At 36.4% G+C, this 21,364-nt stretch overlaps 1 protein-coding gene across 1 annotated transcript; it reads left to right on the plus strand.

Annotated features, from left to right (window-relative positions):
• Positions 1-13,610: 13,610 nt before the first annotated feature.
• Positions 13,611-14,558, plus strand: LOC141648446 (protein SMALL AUXIN UP-REGULATED RNA 12-like). The gene has a single exon (XM_074457108.1). The coding sequence runs from the start codon at positions 13,770-13,772 to the stop codon at positions 14,091-14,093; it is 324 nt and encodes a 107-aa protein (XP_074313209.1). The 5' UTR covers positions 13,611-13,769; the 3' UTR covers positions 14,094-14,558.
• Positions 14,559-21,364: the final 6,806 nt, after the last annotated feature.

Genomic DNA, 21,364 nt, shown 5'->3' on the forward strand with positions numbered 1-21,364 from the left:
AGTAGTTGTGTGTATGTGTGACGGTTGAGCTGTCTGTGTATCTTATTGTTGATATATATATATAAGTTGTGTGATTAGTACCGACCGTTTAAATGTTTTAAAAATCGTGGTGATCCATTCGGGGTGGTGAGCGTTGTCAGCGGTATATCTTGGATACGCGTGGGATCTAGTGGGATGGAGTCATCACATATCGTAGTCTTTAGTCTTCCATTTGTGTTTGTTAGGACAGTTCCTTTCAGTTGGTTTATAGTTTGAGAACAGTTGTATTTTGCTTACAGTTGGTTTTGTAATGTAATCACTTAAACTTATTTAATTAAGTATGTTTCTTCATTGTCTTATGATTATCATGCCTCGGGTAACCGAGATGGTGACATCCTCATACCTGAGTGGTCCTGGTAAGGCACTTGGAGTATGGGGGTGTTACAAATGGTATCAGAGCGACGATCCTGAAACCTGTAACCAATGAATCTAATGAATCTAGGGAGTCAATTAAAATGAACCCGGGGTAAAGGTTGTAGGAGCTAATGCAAAGACTTGGGAGACGTCCTAAAGTCGCGAACTCGCCCTACAATTTTGAACCGGTCACCATGGGATATGTGTCGGGATCGTTATGTGCTTATTGTGTGCTGTGTGTATCTATGTAGTAGTATGTTGCATGAATTGATGATGATGACGTGAATTATATGTTGGTTGATTGTAAAGCATGAAAGTATAATGATGGATACATGTAATTTGGCATGTTATAGTTATGTAAGGAAAAGTGTTTTGTCTATATATATATATATAAAGCGATGTGTAAGTATACATGTTGTTGTTGTCGTGTTGAGTAAAAGTACAGAAGGTTGGGAGTGTGAATTGAACAGGTGTTGGGTGAATGTGTTGAACGAATGTGGTGGGTAAATATGTGGTATGATGGATGAATCAGTGGAAAAGATGAATCATCGTGGTAGTAACATGTGAATAGGGGACTTGATGTCATGTATTTGTGATTTTGTTTACGAAAAGTGATAGAATAAAAACATGTGGGTAAGTCATAATTGGCAAGTTAGATAAGTTATGTGCATGATGAATGTTGTTGTTTGGCTTTTGAAAATAGTAACATATGATTATGAATACTGGTTTTATGAGTTTTGGACTGGTTTTGTTTGCTTGGTTGTTGTTTAAGTTGTTTGGAAGTAAAATCAAGTAGTTGTGTTTTTCGATTATAAAGAGGTTGTATTTAAACTGTTATAACTTGAGATTCATAAATGATTTTGATGTGATTCCAATTGGAGGTGATAGCTTGTCCTTTTACGATTCTAACGATAGGTCACACGCCCAAAACGACCAAGAAATGAGTGAGTTATGACTGTTTTACGAAAACGGACAGTCTTGAGAATTGGGGTACTCGATCGAGTATCCTCGGTACTCGATCGAGTAAGGGGGCACTCGATCGAGTACGTTAGTTACTCGATCGAGTAGCCCTGGTGATTTGTTTTACGTGCTTCGGATCTTGACCTACTCGATCGAGTAAGTCCCTTACTCGATCGAGTGGCCCGTACTCGATCTAGTGACCCTTGTTTTGGGTCATATGCTTATCTTTTGACTTCGTTGCATATTATGTTTAATTCAAAGTTATTATTTTGCTTCTTTATGCATTGTTTTACATGTATGTTGGTCTTGACGCGTAAGTTACCCAATCTTGTGGTGTAGTGAGTGACACCTGTGGTGAGTATGAGTTCGGTGGGAGGACATGAGTTATACGTGGTTGTAATAGATAGTGGAAAAAGAAAAGGAAGATTGTTATGGCTTAATTGAGACATAGAGCATGTTTTCTGAGACGAGATGAAATGAGATGAGTAATATGAGTGTGTGTTGAGTAACGTAAAAGTAAGTGAATGTGGGCAATGGATGATGTGAGTCTAAGGAACGTGAGAATGAAAGGATTGAGAGTAAGGATATGGATAGTGACAACTTGAGATGTGTAAAGAATTATGGAGGGAGGTAGTTAAAAGCCGTGTGGGTTAAGAATATACATAATGAAAGTTCGTTTTAAAGGGGTTGAGAAGAGTGGTATATAGTGAACTTTGTGGAGACATGTCGCGGGGTGGAGATTTGGCTTTTTAAGAGATGAAACTATTGTGGGTTTTCCTTGGGCAATTAGCGGTATGAAAGGAATTTTGATTTCTAGAGATGTAAGAAGGAAGATGCAATTGTTGAACAAGAACGTTGATTCTATGGATGGATTAGTGGCAAGGGTGATTGATGACATAATAAGAGAATATTTGTGGTAAGAAAGAGGGAGATGATATCGATATGAAATAATGGGATTTGAGTTTTGGAGCAATGAAAAGATAATCGGAGCACTAAAGAGTTAGATAGAAGTAATAAGGAGCTGAGCTATTAATGGTATTTTTGAGTATAACGAGAAAAGAAGGATAAAAGTAAGTTGAGAAAAGTTCACCGGAGTTATGTGACATAAAGTAAGGAATCGTCGAGACGTATGATACTATCAAGGGTAAGTAAGTTAATAGTCATACAGAAGTTTCAGGACAACATGATTAATCATGAGTTTCGAGGAATTAAGGGAGTATGAAGTTGGTGGGGTGTTTGCACGATACGAGATTTTTGGTGGAGAGTTAGATGATGATACAATTAAGGATAGTATTGGGAAGAATGTTGAGGTAATTTTGTTAATGGATTGGATGTTCGTTATTTGGGATGTCAACCAAAGACAGGAAACAAATCGTGATGTTTAGAGATGAGTGTAAGAGGTTTGATGCCCGGACAGCGGTAGTGTTGTGGTGTTATCACTAGTGGTTAAGAGTGATGGTATGTTAGAAAGGTAGAAATTCTAAAGAGGCTGATTTGGTAGGGACCTGATGTTGTGTATGATTGTGAGAGGGTATAAGATGTGGTTAGATGAGGCGGATGCTAATAGTTTAATAGTAAAGGTATGGTTATATTTGGCAGGAAGTGATGGTTGTGCGAATGGGGGAATGTGTTATGAGGGGCATATGAGTTAAACTGACATGTGTAACCTTTATCGAGTGGTAACTTACGTGGTCAGGATTGACTAGTTGGTTGTGATTACGGGTCTATGATATGTGTAAATGTTTGTGTGAGGTTCTGACCTCACAAAAAGTGGTATGGTGTGATAATTATAAAGTTGTTTTATGAATGTTCTGTAATATATATGTTGGACACGGTAATTTAATTGAATGATATCCAAAAGGGTAATAATGTGGTTAATTGACATGGCTAGTTATAATTTTATGTGTATTAATAACACATGTGTATTCCATGAAATGGTAGAGATGATGTTCATGAGATGCTTATCTGTGTATCCATATAATATGTTGCGTGGTGACTTAATAAAGTGGATTTGAGTAAGTTTTTCTTGTCTGAGAAGTTATGCTGAGTCAGTGTTTATGGGAATGGTATGCAGTTGTGATGTCTATCAGTGTGGTTGTGGTGCTTCGAGTGGTGATTCGGGCACGGTACATAGTGCTGTGATACGGGTATTTTCGCACTACGGTGTGGCTGTTGGTGGCGGTGTTGTGATGCCGTCACCGGTTGTGGTAGAGTAGGCGGGATGATTATGATTCGAGTTTCGAAAATACATACCAGTCATACATAGATTGTTGTTTTATTTGTTGTTGTTTCCTGTGAGTTTCAGTTTGGACAAATAGACTATTGTTTTGTTTGCTAATGTTTCTTACAAGTTTCAGTTTGAGAAGGAGGGTAGAGTTTAATATAAAGAGAGTTGTATATGTTTTCGTTGTTGTCATGGTATAGTGACATTCTGTTAATGGGACACGGTTGTGAGAGGTTGTTACAATAATTATGATCTTGTTCTAGTTAAGGTTTCAGTAGACATGGTAATGGCAAGTGAGTCGTAGAACATGTGTGGTAATGACCCGAAAGATGCAGGTGGTTCATAATCTTTTGTTGAGACAATGAGTGTAGGGTATTGGGAATTAGTGTCATGTTAAGTTGTGTATGAGTTTTGCGGTAATGAAGGAAAGAACTTGAGGATCTAGTGTGAGTATACGTAACGAGTGTGGATCGGGAGTCATGCTTCTGGAAGATAAGTGCTTTACATAGTGAGGTATGTTGGTTTGGCAGTAATAATGAAGAGTGGGTATGGCGACTTGCTACGAGTTTATGGTATAGGTTAGGTGCTATGCCGAATGAGTTGAGGAATGAGAAATGTTTATGTACGGGAGCCTTGGATATAAGAATAGTGAGTGTTTGATTTATAAACGGTTATCTTTGACATGTAGTGGTAAAGAGGGTAATGAAATATAGCTAAGGATTTAGTATTAGTGAGTTACGAGGACGTAACATTTTTCATGGTGGTGCATGCGGTAATATAATTGGAAGTAGAGTGTTAGCGTAGCGTAAAGGAGAGATTTGTTTTGTGGATAATACTTATAAAAGGCCATGGCCGTGCTTGTAGTAGGGTGATGCTTCGGAGTATGAGAATATTTTATATAGTGTTGACAGTTGGAGGATGATGTTATGAGTCTGAGTAAACTTCGAGGACGAAGTTCCTTTTAAGGGTGGTAGAATGTAACATTCCGTTTGATGTCTATGAGTGTCTTAGTATTGGGTTTGATAGTTGATGATATTATGGAGCTAGCAGCATTAGAGGATGGTAGTTGATTATGTATGGAGTTGGTGTCGTGAGAGATATATATGTGGTAGATACGATATAGTGAGTCATGTTGTGGAAGTAAACATAGTTGGTAGAATGGGGGTTAAGAGTTGATGTTCTATGTTCGGTCGAGTTCTTGAGTCCTTAGCTAAGTTGTTGTGTCTTGGTCGAGTCAGTATGGTTGTTTTTATGTATGGGTTGAACTTCGGGGACGAAGTTCTTTTAAGGAGGGAAGACTGTAATACTCCGTATTTATAAGTCTTTGGGTACTCTATCGAGTAGGCCTTACTCTGTCGAGTAAGGGTATGTTGCGAAATAAAATAGTCTCTGACCTGTTGGGTACTCGATCGAGTAGCTGGGGTACTCGATCGAGTAGGGGGGTACTCGATCGAGTGCCTTGGGTACTCGATCGAGTGTCCGGTTTTACGGGGGAGTTTTCTCGGGTTTTGTTAATTACGCGATTAAGGTATTTAAACATATTCGTAATTGTTTTAAATCACTTTTTACAAAACCTAAAACCTGTTTAAGAGAGAAAGCAACTAGTTCTTCTTCCTAATCGCGTTCTTAGCAATCCCCGGAGTTCAGACGGTCGGTTCTTGTCGTTATTCGTATCGTTGAGTTCCTTGCGTCGAGGGTAAGCTTTTAATATAATTTTATAGTATTTCGTCAAGTTTCGTGAAACCCTAATTTAGGAATTGGGGGTTTTTATGAGTAGCATTTGAATGGTAGCATCTATGTGTTGTATGATAGGAGGAGAATTCGTAGAGGAGCCGTTTTGATACAGCTGTAGATACCGTCTGCGTGTTGTGCTTTCCGGTAGGATTTCTACTCGTATTAGTCCCATAATGGGATATTGGTGATGTCTTGTAGTTAGTTGTTTGATATGGTGATTGTGATTGTGATTGTGATTGTGGTTGTGTTTGTTGATGGTTCTCGAGATGCGTTCTCGGCTGAGTGGGGTCACTTGCGGGAGTGATCTCACGCCCTAGTTTCGCCTTCTGTGGAACCCGCCACAGAAGGGATGTGCACATTAATGGGACAGGGTTATCGCTCGTACGATGAGCGGGGCTTAGGTGGGAACGGCAGTGCGGTCCCCATCGGCGTGGCCGGTCCAAAGTGGACGATCGGTGATTGAGATTGATGGGATTTGAGTAGTTGTGTGTATGTGTGACGGTTGAGTGTCTCGTGTATCTTATTGTTGATATATATATATAAGTTGTGTGATTAGTATCGACCCCGTTTAAATGTTTTAAAAAATGTGGTGATCCATTCGGGGTGGTGATTTGATTGCTTAGCGGGTATATCTTGGATACGCGTGGGATCTAGTGGGGATGGAGTCATCACATATCGAGTCTTTAGTCTTCCATTTGTGTTTGTTAGGACAGTTCCTTTCAGTTGGTTTATAGTTTGAGAACAGTTGTATTTTGCTTACAGTTGGTTTTGTAATGTAATCACTTAAACTTATTTAATTAAGTATGTTTCTTCATTGTCTTATGATTATCATGCCTCGGGTAACCGAGATGGTGACATCCTCATACCTGAGTGGTCCTGGTAAGGCACTTGGAGTATGGGGGTGTTACAGTACGGCCTAAGCAGAACCAAGCCGAGGTAGAAGAGGCCGAGAAAGAAAATTTTTACTTGCGCAGAATATACGCTCAACATACATCGGAGCCCATACCACGGCATAGACTACGCTGGGGGCAAATTGATGGGGCATATTCTGCAGCCGCTGACCAAGTCAACATATTGAGCAAGGTCAAAGATACCCACAAGCAAGTCAACGACTTAGACAAACGGCCCTAACCGACGCACTGTCGGCTCTGTCTCTTGGGTCCCGACCGGGGGCAACTAGCACACCGGGGCACACATCCGCGAACTCATATCCAAGACCCCTCGGCGGCGAGTCAACAGGGCCCGCCGGCCTGCCATGGGTCCCTCGGCCGAGGGTAGATCAGTCTTTCCACCTGCTAGCCACTTGGCCACTACGTGACAAAAGGTGAAAGTCTATAAATACTCCTCAACTCTCATTGAGGAAAGGATCCACAATTTAACCTAAGAATCACTATTCATCTGGTAATATCTTCCTTATCTCTCTACAATAAATACTTCGCCAAGTAACACATAACTTAATCCTTGGAGTTTACTGACTTGGGCGTCGGAGTGAGTTCGCTCGGTCCAAAGCCGAGCCCTCAGTTTGTTCACTGTTTCAGGAGACCGAAAGGAGGATTCAATTAAGGACGTCATTCTACAAGCACGGGTGGTAACAAATAACTGCTCTGGAATTACACCCGGAACAAGCAGATTGATATTAGCAGAAGCAGGTTGATCAAGCAAATTATAAATGACAGATTGGATTAACAGGTTTGACTGTTATATTTCAATTAGCAGATTTAGTAGAAGTGTTTGGTAATTAGCAGATTTTGGTTAATAGATTGTTGTATTTATGTGTAAATTGTTGACGGATTCATATTTCACAATCTACTAATGTGAATATGCTAGGTAGAGCAGCATATTGGAAAACAGTAGATTGAGCTCCAATCTACTCTGTCAATATGCCATTTACCAAACACTCAAAATAGTAGATTGGTAAGTTAAACATGCTAAAAGCCTTGAATATGCTGAAAATTTTCCAATCCGCCGTTTACCAAACACCCCCATAAAGTGCTACAAAGTACAGACTACAAAGTACGGAGTAAATTTTAAAGAAATCGTACCCTTGACCTTGAATTTGAAATATTCATTACTTCGTCATTTAAATTTGACATTTCATTTGTAGAAATCCAAATTGAACTCCGGATCACTTATTTAAAAGATGAGACCTTAACATTTACACCAACCAACTTTGATAATTTACATAATGATACATACATATATAGAAAGCTTCCAGATAAAGGGAAATTCAGATTCAAATGTAAGGGAATAAGATTCCATGATACCCTGATAATTATTTATATAATATTAAAAATGTCCTTTATCCTTTTCATACTTACGTACAATGATCTTAAGAGAGACTTACTGCTATCAGCTTAGTTTTTAATTTCGATCGCCGCCACTAAGGATCGAGCCCTTCAACGCCGGTAGACGGACAAACCTTAGGGCTTAGCCTAGTTGCTACTTGCTAGATAGTTTTTCTCTAGATGTTGATATGTAGTGATGTATGCATGGTGGACCGATGTTATTTCATGTGCTATTGCTATAGATTTAATGAGTCCTAACCCTACAAAATAAGGGAGTGTTCCGTAGTACATAAACTACTTTGTTTTTAAGGCTTAAAATAGAGATACCATCTTTGTCATTTTGAAATTTAATGTAAGATAGATGTACTAATTAAGACCATTCAAAGTGGTAGTTCATTTGTGCCTTTGTTTCTCCCCATTTTGGTCAACATTTTTAGGACCACTTTTATGGGAATAATAATCACAAGATATTAGATATGTTAGTCTAGTTGCTTGAAGTGTTAAATAAGTATATTAGAGGTGGCTAAATGCGGGTTTGGGTTAGATATGGGTCAGCCAGGTGATATATAGATTCTTTCATTTGTAAATTTTGAAAATATGTTATTGATACTTGTTCTTTTTTTCGAAGAGCGCGGGTCAAAGGTATTCGATTGTTCTGTTCATAAACAACTCCAAAGTGAACTAGCTACTCTGTTATCATACGTGTTCTTTACTTTTAACTTTACACGATGTTAAAAACAAAACTCAACGATCATGTTATTTCACATTTATATATTATTCCATATTAAATCACACAAATTTCAAAAAAAAAAAAAAAAAAAAGATTTGAATTGTGATCTCTAAGATTGACTTGGACTTCTTTTTTTTTGGTGTGCAAATTGACTTGGACTTGTTAGAGTCGTAAGATCGTAAATTCATAACTAGTGAAGGACAATTTTAAAATAAAGTTTTCCTCTATTCTTAAACTTACCTTAACCTGAAATTATGGAAACAACGTGCTAGAGTATCATTTTGGGACAAACACATAAATAAGATCAAAAGAAAACAAAGAGAAGAAAATTAATCATAGTAATAATGTAACTTGACCATGGATGAGATCCTAGAATAAACAAGAACCATGTTGTAAATAATAATGTTACTTCACTATACTAATTAAATATAGTTAATTCTGGTTTTCAGACTTAATTTCAATTCTTATAAGTTCAATTTAATTCAAGTTCATTAGGTTTAGTTTAGATCAGTTTAGTATTTCGTTCAGTTCAGTTCTGAGCTCAACTTATTATTATCCGCATTATTCCATAGATGTAGTTCAATTTAATTCAATTTAGATAAGTGTAGGTCCATTAAATTCAGTTTACTTCATGTCCATTAAATTTCAGTTCAAATAAACAGAGTTAACTCTTACTTAAGACGGACATAACCGTTTTACTCTTAAAGCAAACACAAATTCTAATACATTTTATAGTAGAGGCAAATTGTTGCTAATCTCTAGACATTTTGTCTTATCAAATGATTTTTATTTTACACGTTCTAATAATAGAACATCAGAACAGATATGTCTCGTCTTAAAGAAGAATTTTCGAATTAATATAAATACGAGCATCCAAGTGAGTACGTCAATACGTCATGGAAGAAGTTAAGCTTCAAACTGAAAGAATAAACTAACATTATTATTGTCCTGCAAAAAGATCATGAAGATCGCATTATAATCATATTAAATAAATTACGCGTTTAGGCCAAGTTTCAAAATCAGAATTGAGATGATTTAGAGAATAATAATAATAATCTCCAAGGGGTGTTAAATAAAAAGTTCATTAATAAAAAGGACATGGTGGATTGGTGGGATTGATGAAACCGGAGAAAAAGGAACATACATTGGATGTACTACCTCCAACTTTTTTGTTTTTGAGCATATATGTATATTTTTTGAGTTTTTTATCTCAAATTTTATTTGTTTTTGAGTATATGTATATATTTTTTGAGCTTATTTAGATTTTACTTTTTTTTTTCATCAAAACTCAAATTTTACTAAATTTATATGTAATGTTTTTGAGTTTTATTGTAATTTTTTAGAGCTTAATGTTTAAGTGAATAAGCTCGAAAACTTTATAGTAAAACTCATAATTTTTTAAACAAAACTCAAAAAATTTATTATAATGCTCAGAAACTATAGAATTGGTGGTAATACATCAGATGTATAATCCACCTACTGATAAAACCGGGATTATCTTAGCTCGAGCTTGGATGGCTTTGAGATCGGTTTTAAAATTTGAGCTCGAGCTCGAGCTTGACCCACATCTAGGATAGCCTAAAAATTTGAAACGTAAGCACGACACAAAAAAGGCTCGATCAAATAATTCAATTTAATCATTGTTTTCTTTTGCTTTATAAATCTAGATAACTAAAATTAAATACTTTTAAAAAACATATATTTAATTATAAAATACTAAAATAACATCTTATATGAAGTATAATATAACCATAAATACAAAAAATAAAAATGGTTTAGAATTATAATTACCAAGTCCAAATAAAAAAATTCTCGTTAGCTAGAACTCCACTATAATTTGGTCTAGCTCATCTCCGATCGAGGTTGAGATCGATTTGATGGAGCTTGTCGAGATTTGACCAAGTCGATTTAAAGGATTTGCCAAGCGAGCTAAGTTCATTTACACCCTAGGTCTAGGAAATTTACACCATTTTTGTGAGGGGGCTTGTTAGAGTAAAAAACCGATCTTGAGACTCTGACCATCAACCTAAACTTTTGATTGAGATAATTTCTTGACAACTCACGACCTGGGTTCAAATCTCGTTAGCATCATAGTCGTCCTTGTAATGTTGTCTGATAGAAGGTCATAGTCAATTAAATAAACTAGAATAATGAGTCATTGAGTTGGGTTGTTGAACAGTTAGTACTTTCAATGTTTTTTCCCAACTGTAACCGTAAGAAACCAACAAAAAAGTATATGTAGATTAAGTATATTATTATTTGGTCAAGAAATAATTATCAAAAAGACACCTCAAAAATAGTGGCAGAATTACACATGGTGGGTTATTTTGTAACTGTCACAAAGTTCAACAGAATCCCTAGTATAAACAATCAGAAAATACCAAAACATTGGTTCCTGTAATTGTACCTTTGCAGTACAGTTCCATTTCTAAAGTGTAATTTCACAGAAAGTATTCAAAAAACAGGAGGAATCTTAATCTGGGGAAATAGTACTAATAATAGTAGCATCATTCAGCTTTTTTTTTTTAAAGTGTTATAAATGTTTTAATCATAGTGAGATCAGAAATTTGAGGATTTGTACTTCCATTTGCATGTGCCCATGTCTTTGTTAGCTTGATTGGAGTTTGAAGGATGTGGAAGTTTTACTTGATTGTAATTGGGTTCTAATGTGCAACTTAGCGGATTTAGGTCTTGGTTTTTTCGGCTGAAAGAAACTGAACTTAACTGAATTGGATGAAGACGAGCTGAACTAAATGTAACTGAAGAAAGACTTATAATCTGAGTAGTGCTGAGCTAAACTGGATGAATCTGAGTTGACTTGAGCTGAATTGAACAAAATGGAGTCGAGTTCAATTAAGTTCACACTTTAGTTTTTATATGCAAGTAACGAAGGTGTCAATTGAGCAAGTGAAAACGAGTATTGCACATGTTTAACTAAAGCGGGTATCAGTAGCCTTTTGGTGCGTGATGATGTGCTAAGTATTGACTCGATGCTATTCTATTTTGCTAGGACTCTTAATCTCAACCCTGAGTACTCCTAGACCCGACAAACGGGTGATTCAGACTGAATATGAGTTGAGTCATTTTATTTCGGGTATGCTTGCATTCAGTTTTAGGTCGATAGGGTCATTGTGGGATCGTAATGGTTTGATTGTTTTACTATCGTGTCATTTTGGGATGCACATCAATTCAAGCAAGCTAAAGTTTTATCTGGATCGGTTCAGGTCATTCAGGCCAGACAAGTTTTATTAAGTCCGCCAATCTGACACATTGAAATCGGAACTTTTAAGCCGCCGATAATGATCCCATTCCTAGCTAAGTATAGATCACTATGATGTTGACCCCCTGGGGTTACAACCAAGCTATGATATTTAAGTTTCATCAGAATGAAACAATGACAGCCAATTCCATGATTAGTGAGGGTCCTGCTAATTGCATACTTATCTAGTACAATATAGATGGTTAGAACATTAATTTTATAATTATTGAACTCATAGCCTTAAACCAAGATAATAGAACTCAATCCATTGTACCAACATCAAGTCTTTGCTCAAATAATCATTTATATAAAATAAGTGTAGATCACAACTTTAAATATCTCAAGTTACAATGATGCTGACGGGATTTAAACCTAAGTCCTGAGCACCACATCTGATAACTTTACTAACTAAACTAATTGACACCTGCATATCTCAAGTTACGATATAAACTCTAGATATCTCAAGTTACAATGTAACGTATTTACTGTAATCAGATTAATAGACTCATCGTCATAACTCGTAGTCTCCAAAGAGGCTCTCGTTCCAAACAAGGTAAACTGTAAGGGGTCTGTGAAGAAACCCAAAGTCCCACATGTGAGGGTTGTCCCACATTGATAAAAGAGGAGAAGATTACCACTTTATAAGGCAATGGGCTACTCCCTCTACTGCCAATTGGTTTTAGAGTGGAACCCTCTTAGGCCTGCGTTATGTGGACTATTTCTCATTCGTTCGGGTGTGGCCCAAACCCGTTGTTAAATTTAACAGGGTCAGACGTACACAATCGAATAGTTGATATTCAAAGATGGGAAAATGCACCTGATAGAATTATTGCCATAATAATAACTTTAATAAGAATGAGGGCCACAATGACATTAGAAGGTGCAACAAAAGAGGGCCTAATACCAAATGCCATGGTCTCTCCTATTGTCCTTTTTAACACAAGTATACACCCTCCATAAACGCCCGTGTCCTGTCCTTTGCATTGCACACCTACCCTACACACCACATGACCAACCTGGTCCCCCTACTAATATGGGTGGAAATTTAATCTCGGTTTGAGATATGATCTCGATACTAACAGTGACTACCCGATTTTTCATTATCGATCTATAAATGTACCTAGTTAATATCGCTTTTAACTCGTGGTTGTAGACTTGTAGTAACCTTTGAAACTTTATAGAATGATAATGTAGGGTCACAACCTAGATTTAAACAGTTCTTCAATCTAGACGGACATTTCAAATAAGGTTATTTGGGTACGAGTATATTTATTGTTAGGGTGGAAATTCATCGGTAGAATAAAGATGGAAGATCATCTTTATAAGTGTCCAGAAAATATAATAAGATTTGAGTGTCTTTTGGGAAGGAGTCAATAAGTAAACGCGAGGGCCACCCAAACGACAATATCATCTTATTATGAGTTGTGGACACAGATGCAGCAGAGACCTAACACAAGCTATTCACGCTCCGCATAACATTTATGGTGTGTTATTAGTTGGTTATTTTGATGTAAGAAACACTTTGGGACCAACTAAGTAATGGATCAAATCTACTTCCAAGTTATATCAAAGATTAACCGGTTTTCCTTAAAACAGAGGTATCATTCTACAACGACATACTTCGTATAAGACATCTTTTGCTTTTATCTATACATTATGCCTTTGTCTTATTCATTTTAGTTATGAGTTTATTTATGGTGTGTTATTAGTTAGTTATTTTGAAGTAAGAAACACTTTGGGACCAACTAAGTAATAGATCGAATCTACTTTCAAGTTATATCAAAGATCAACTGGTTTTCCTTAAAACAGAGGTATCATTCTACAACGACATACTTCGTATAAGACATCTTTTGCTTTTATCTATACATTCTGCCTTTGTCTTATTCATTTTAGGTACAAGTTTATTTATGGCGTGTTATTAGTTAATTATTTTGAAGTAAGAAACACTTTGGGACCAACGAATTAATAAATCGAATCTACTTCCGAGTTATATCAACTTATTAGTTATTACGTACTGATCAGGTCAGTTTTATCAGGTTTAATTTCCGATCTCTCCTTTACTTCTCTCTCTATCTTTTCTCCCTCCATAAATACCCTTCAAAACCTTTTCATTCTTCCCACCACACTCCTATCATTTCACATCATACTCCATCAAAAAAACAACCCTTCCTTCATTACACCAAAATGGCACAAAATAGAAAACAAAACAACAACAAACAATCTCAAACAACATTACTAAAGCAAATGCTAAAGAGATGTTCAAGCTTAGGTAAAAAACAAGGTTACAATGAAGATGGTCTACCCATTGATGTACCAAAGGGTCATTTCCCGGTCTACGTCGGCGTAAACCGGAGTCGATACATTGTTCCTATCTCTTTCTTATCTCACCCTGAATTCCAATGCTTACTTCAATGGGCTGAAGAAGAGTTTGGTTTTGATCATGATATGGGTCTTACTATTCCTTGTGAAGAAAGTCTTTTTCTTTCACTTACTTCTATGCTTAGGTGACTTAAATTTCCGAGTTTTCAGTTAGTCTTCTGTAAAACGGTCTGGATCCACTCAAAATGAGATCGCGAGTCACGACTCATTTAAGTGGAAAAAAGAGCTAAAATACCCGTTTTACAATTTTTTTGTGTAAGACGGTCTTACACAAGAATCAGAGTTTTTATCATCAACCAAGATGGGATTGAGTTTTCTTGAAGAAAGATGGGCTTAAGATGAAGCAAATGTACTACTACTACTTTTTATGCTTCTCTTTTTTTAACCATCTATCTTAATTCTTTAAAACCCATTTTAATATTTTATTTTTGGGATTTTTTTTATTTTTATTGTGGGTTATTAAGATTAATTAATCTAATTCAAGACCCACATATTATGGTATGGGATTGAGTTAATTTGTACAAAGTTGTAAGCTTTTCCTTATAGAGGTGAGATCTTCGCCCTTTGAGAGTAATGATATGTGTTCTTTCTCAATTTCTCAATTTCTCAATTCTTCTCTTTGTTTGTTTGTTTAACCTGTCTACCGTCAATAACAGTGAGTAATTCTCTTACGGCAAATGCTCCCTAAAAAGTAAATGAGAGGCCCAGAAATTTACTCCATTTGCATGAGTAGAGATCGAATCTCTAACCTCAGATCAATTTGAAATATTTAACGTTATTTTTTTCATTTGCATAGATATTTTCGTTCATCATTTATTGTTTAAAACTGTTTAACTTAAACACTCTTATATCCGATCATAATAGAGACGAAAATAAAATAAGCTGTAAAAGATCTTAAGTTAAGTCGGTTTTAAGTAAAACGAACTGTTTTTTGTTCAATGAGTAAAATTTATGAAAGACTTGGTCGGCAAATAATAAAAGTACAAAAGTTGATCTAGAAGAGTTGAATAGAAACATTATTGTAATTATTTGAGAGTATTTTTTTTACTTGTTTGATAGCAACAGTGCAGTTGTTATCGTTACGTTAAACTTATTAAAGTAATCATTTAACTGATCTTACATCTCTTTGTATCAATAATACACAAATAACATTATACGTCAAGTGTTATAATAGCATCATACAACCAAGTTATATCTTATCGAGCTTATGTATAATTTTTTTGAGCTTTCTTAAAGTTAATTTTTTTTTATGTTTAAGTGAGTAGCTTAGAAATTTTAGGGTATAACTCGACATCTTTAAAACAAAACTCGAAAACTTTATTATATAGCTCGAGTTCTAGAGCATACAACTGGTTGTATGATCTATTAACGACAATAATACATATTCTTACGAGACAATCTTGCATGTTAGATAAGTCTATTTATTTGTCTATATATCAAAATAATTCAATAAAAAAATGCGTAAATATATTAATTATCACCGTATGTACGTGAAAATGTAAAACTGTCTTACCCAATATTCACCCAGCAAACTTTCAATTGTGTGGCCAACTGGGTCATTATCATTATCATTCATAGGACAACGTACGGATTTCCTATAAAAAAAATTGTACCACAAGGACCGAAGGAAACTGCGTCAATTGAATATACAGTAACATGCTAGTGGGATTATAGTATCCGAAAATGAAATAGATAAATAAATAACTGTGACGGAGGAAGACTGAAAGTAATATTTTCCTGGAAATGTTTATCTATAGATTATATTGCCATATTGGTCAGGATTTTTAGGATAATGGTGTAACATAGACGGTCAGTAAGGCAGACAATCTTACACAATAATCCGAGTAGGGGACAAGCTACATGCCCAGTGGTGGAGCGAGGAGGGCTAGCAGGGGCGGCCGCCCCCGCTGACGTTTAAAAATTTCGAAATTTGTAGTCAAATTTTCGAATTTTTTAGAGGGCACCTTATAATATTACCCTTTCATCCCCGTTGACTTAAAATTTTGGCTCCGCCACTGCACATGCCCACGTATAGCAAGCGGTTACACTCGCTACTCCAAATTAAAAAAAAAAAATAGTTAAAATTATATCGATTTCTGCATACATGATACTACTACTATACAAGATCTGTAATCATTCTTGAAGTGCTTGAAAGTTGAAATCTAAAATGGTCCATCCTCATCACAAAACGATTAGATTTTGGACAATGATAGCACAATAAAAGTTGCATCCCCATAACATTTAACTCATCATGTGTACTACGCCTTTCATCTTTGTAGCCGGACAACGAAAATGAAATCTTATTTTCATATATGTGCCTCTACTTGTCTCGTGATTCGTGAATTCGTAATTTATGTCACTCTCCAACTCGAGTTTAAGTGCATGACACAACACATTGTCAAAGTATCGGATACTGCTATTTTGTGAAATCTTCTTAGGCTCTTACATAAAACAAAATAATATTGCTGACGGGATTTGAACTCAGGTCATGAGTACTACTACCTCTCATAACTTTACCAGCTAAGCTAGCTGACATCTGCACATGCAGCCAAAGTGAAGTGTACGTAATAGAATGGTACGGACCAATTAGTTCGTGATCATTTGTGGACGAGATTGTTTTCGCATCTAAATTAATCTTTGTAGATTAAGTGACTAGTCTCGCATTGTCTGCTCATGTCTGCAGGTACCACTAGGATAAGATGTTGCTGACGGGATTTGAACTCAGGTTATGAGTACTACCACATCTCATAATTAACTTTACCAGCTAAGATAGCTGACATTTGCACATGCAACCAAAGTGAAGTGTACATAATGGAATGGTACGGTCCAATTAGTTCGCGATCATTTGTAGACGACATTGTTTTCGCATCTAAATTAGTCTTTGTAGATTGAGTGACTAGTCTCGCATTGTCTGCATACCACTTTTAGCTCATGTCTGCAGGTACCACTAGGACAAGATGTTGCTGACGGGATTTCAACTCAGGTCATGAGTAGTGACTAATTAAGCTAGCTGACATGCAACCAAAGTGAAGCGTACCTAATACAATGGTACGGTCCAATTAGTTCGTGATCATTTGTGGACGAGATTGTTTTAGCATCTTAATTATTAATTTATCGTTAAAGATCGAGTGACTAGTCTTGCATTGTCTGCAGGTACCACTTAAAGTTCATGTCAATGAGCTGTGTATCGGAGCGGCCGAGCCCACTTAATGATGATGGAAGTTGAAACAATGCAAGCAAATTAGAAGAGCAGCCAAGAGTATGTTTGATAGTGAAACTGATAAGCAGTCGTCACTTGATGTATATGTCCTTTGCTGTGTACCCTTTAAGATTCTGTTTTAAGGTCATATTTCCTTATCATTTTTTACAAATTCTTTCTCCTTTACCTTTTCGGCTTCTTCAAAAGTTCTTACTGGCAATTTCAAATGATGATTCATGTTAGCCGATTTCAAATCATTTTTAAAACAGGTTAATTAAACATGAGCAGTTTTAGCCTGAACAACAAATGAAAAGCAACATTCTGTCTAAACAAGCATAAACCAGTTGTGAATTGTGATACAGTAGTGGAGCCAGGATTTGAACCCAGTGAGGGCGAACGGGTTGTAATATAAGGGAAATTTGAAAAAAAATTCAACTAAAACTTTTGCGATTTCATCCGTCAGCGGGGCGAGCGTCCCTGCTAGCCCCTCTAGCTCCACCGCTGGTTGTGAAGCGGCATGGCGATAAAATCACCGTAAGGACGTCTTATACGAGAATTTGTGCCAATTTTACATTCCACTACAAGAAAAGTAATCAAATTTACAGTTCTTTTGATGATTAATTCCATATTGTTTCAATTCCATCTGGAGGAATATCTTGTGTTCAAATCTCTTCTTTACAGAGAAATGATTTCTTCTTTTAGGTCATTATTATCTGTCGACTTTTACTCCCGGTCACACATCCAATTATGGCATATTCTCTTCTCTACTGCTGCCCCTTTTATTTTGTGTATAGGGAGGTTACGAGGAGTCGAGGACAATATTAATGTTGACGGGGTTGTAAACTTGTAATCAAGTTATATATACTACCACTCGATGACTTTATCAGATAAGTTGGTTAGATAACATCTATTAATAACTTCGATTTGTCTAAGAGTCCGGAATAGAGAAATCGAGAGGTGTTAGATAGATTATTGTCTGCACCGCGTGATTTCCCTGTCTACGACAAAAGGAATGGTATCGGAAGTAAAATTATTAGCGAAAACTAAAATATCCTTCCACAAGACCGAAGATAAGTGGCTTCTTCTATGTCCTAATTTAACTCGAGGTTTTGTTCCTTCCATCATACGCTGAAGAAACTTTTATGGTACAGTATGATTCAAAATCTTGATACCAGCCTTTCACATGCCCTTATGTAGGGTTCATTATGAAAATTATAATGAACCCTATATTTATACTCCGTATAAAGTGGGTTGTGTGACCTGTGGTGGTGGTTTTATTGTGTCAGTGGTGGAGTGGTGGAGTGGTGGTATTGTCAGAAGAGTTTGGTTGGGTTTTATCACTTTATGGGATGATGGAAGAGAAAGAGACTTTAGTTGGGTTTCTACGGTCTGCCGGTATGAATTCAGAAAAGTTGTGATTTTGATTTTTTTTTTCTTTTTTTTTTATATTAAAGGGTCTAAGGGTCGGGTATGGGTCTCATAACTTAGACCCGGACCCGAAATATTTTCTTAAGACCCATACCCGACCCATACCCATTGGATCTGAAAAAATGAGACCCATATCCGACCCATTAGGGCCCGACCCTTAGGGTCTTGGTCGGGTCCCCGACCCACTGCCATCCCTAGGTGGTTGCCAGTCGCGTATCAGTGCTGTGGTGGTGGTTTTATTGTGTCAGTGGTGGAGTGGTGGTATTGTTAGAAGAATTTGGTTGGGTTTTATCACTTTATGGGATGATGGAAGAGAAAGAGACTTTAGTTGGGTTTCTACGGTCTGCCGGTATGAATTCAGAAAAGTTGTGATTTTGATTTTTTTTTTTTTTAACATTAAAGGGTCTAAGGGTCGGGTGTGGGTCTCATAACTTAGACCCGGACCCGGACCCGAAATATTTTCTTAAGACCCATACCCGACCCATACCCATTGGATCTGAAAAAATGAGACCCATATCCGACCCATTAGGGTCCGACCCTCAGGGTCTTGGTCGGGTCCCCGACCCACTGCCATCCCTACAACCACCTCTCTAATAGGCGGCGACCGACAACCACCATTAACGACAGCCAGCGACGGTCAGATGGAGACGGCTATCAAGTACGGTATTGATTTTTGGGTTCCGAGTTTGATACGGTCAGATGGAGACGGCTATCAAATACGGTATTGATTTTTGGGTTCCGAGTTTGATTCTTTCACATGTATTTGGATGTAAAATTAATTTAGGTCTTCTTTGTCTTTCTTAATCTCTTTGGTATGTATATTGGATTTGGTAGTGTACAATAGAGATTAATAAACTCATAATGTTAAATAGTATGAATTTCTTTTTTAATATTATAGACCCCATAGCTGTTAATCCGGTTACTAAAGTGGCAGAAACTCGGACCCGCGGGTAGACCCAGACCCTACCCTTACCCATAGGGTCCGGGTATGGGTCCTCAAATTTTAGACCCTTGCGGGTCTGGGTCGGGTACGGGTCCAACGGGAAAATCTCGGGTCCGGGTCTAGGCAGACCCTACCCATTGCCATCCCTAGTTGTGTCACTGTGTGCAGACTCGATACCAGCCAATAACGTTATCTCATTTTCATTCCAGATTTCCTACTTATATCATTCTATTTTTTGGGCCTAGTGTAACTTGGGCTTTCTTGTTACAGCCCAATACAAGCATGGAGCACCAATTGCGGATCATATACTTGTATTCCATTTTGCACGAGGCAATCCTTAAAAGATGTGATTTTCTTATGGTATAGAGTATCTCAAGATAATATGCTGGAATCCTCCAACTTATCCTGAGATTGGAACTATACTTAATAAAACAAGTACAAATTATGGTTAAAAGAAAAATAAATATGGTTAATAATTTAATATGACCACGATTAACAATAAAAAGGGACACGAAAAATACATAAAAAGGTATGGAATAACGATCTCTCAATAATTAAATTAAAAGATCGTTTCTCTCAAATTTTTGTGTTCTAATTGCATCATTTTGATGAGTAGTTGTTTAAACACGAGAAATTACAATAATAATTGTACTCGGACTATCTCTCAAATTATCGTACTTTGTATTACACTTGTTTTGCTATTAATCTTCATTAAGAATAGATCCAACATTTTCGACTCCTTTATATTACCTACGATTCAACTAATTATTACTATCAACAATAAATTTCAAATCTTCTATATAAAGTGTTTGGCTATGAAGCGTTCACGTTTACACAATTCACATAAATCACAAAATCAACACACATTTATGGTACAATTAAACCGATTCATTTGATAACATATTCTTCTTTACACGCTTAGAATTAAATCGAACCACTAACAACCGATTTTTAAATCTCAAATACGATTAGGAAACTTGAAAAAGACATCTCATTTATGGTGCCATAAAAAAATGACATTTTAACCAAATATCTACTATAATCCTTGAAATTCACTCTTCTCTAAATATAGCACAAAATACCAAATCCCTTCAATTATAATCTTATCCTATCTAAGCTTATTCCTTATAAGTTATAACCAACAATCCTATACTACGGACTCTGTACTTTTGGACTTAATTTTAACTCGTTTCAGTTCAGTTCGACTCTTTCAGTTCAGTTGAGCTTCATTCAATTGAGTTCAGTTCATGTCTTTACAAATTAACTTGGGATATTCTCTCGTGTAGCCTTAAACTTTTTCGTTTTCTAATATGTACCTCTCTTTTCTTGCAAAAAAAATTGACAGTCAATAACTTTTAGCTACAAGTTTAGAATACGATAAACTTTTTTTCCAAATTGATCGTCTTTAAGAGGTCTTCAATTTGAAAAAGAATTCACCGGCGTCTCAACTCGTAGTCGGGAATTATGGTCGGTCAAAGTTTATTCGTTAAAAAAGCTTTGACCAACCATAACCACCGGCTTCGATTTCAAACAGCGGTGAATTTTTTTTTCAAATTCAAGGCCTTGACGAGATAACTGATTTGAGAAAAAAAAAATACCGCTTTCTTAACACGTAACAGAGAATTATTGTCGGTCAAAGCGAGGGATGCGCCTTAGAAGTTAGAACACAAAAAAGTTCAGGGGTACACGAGAGAATATCAACTTTGACTTCAATTCAGTTCAACTCCATTAAATTCAATTCAGCTATTTTCAATTGAAAAGAACAAGGATGAATCTCTATTACTACACAAATCCTTGTTTAAAACGAAAGTATCCGTCTTAAACTTAAAA

Source organism: Silene latifolia, chromosome 3 (genome assembly GCF_048544455.1).
Source record: "Silene latifolia isolate original U9 population chromosome 3, ASM4854445v1, whole genome shotgun sequence".
In the NCBI taxonomy this organism is placed as follows: domain Eukaryota; kingdom Viridiplantae; phylum Streptophyta; class Magnoliopsida; order Caryophyllales; family Caryophyllaceae; genus Silene; species Silene latifolia.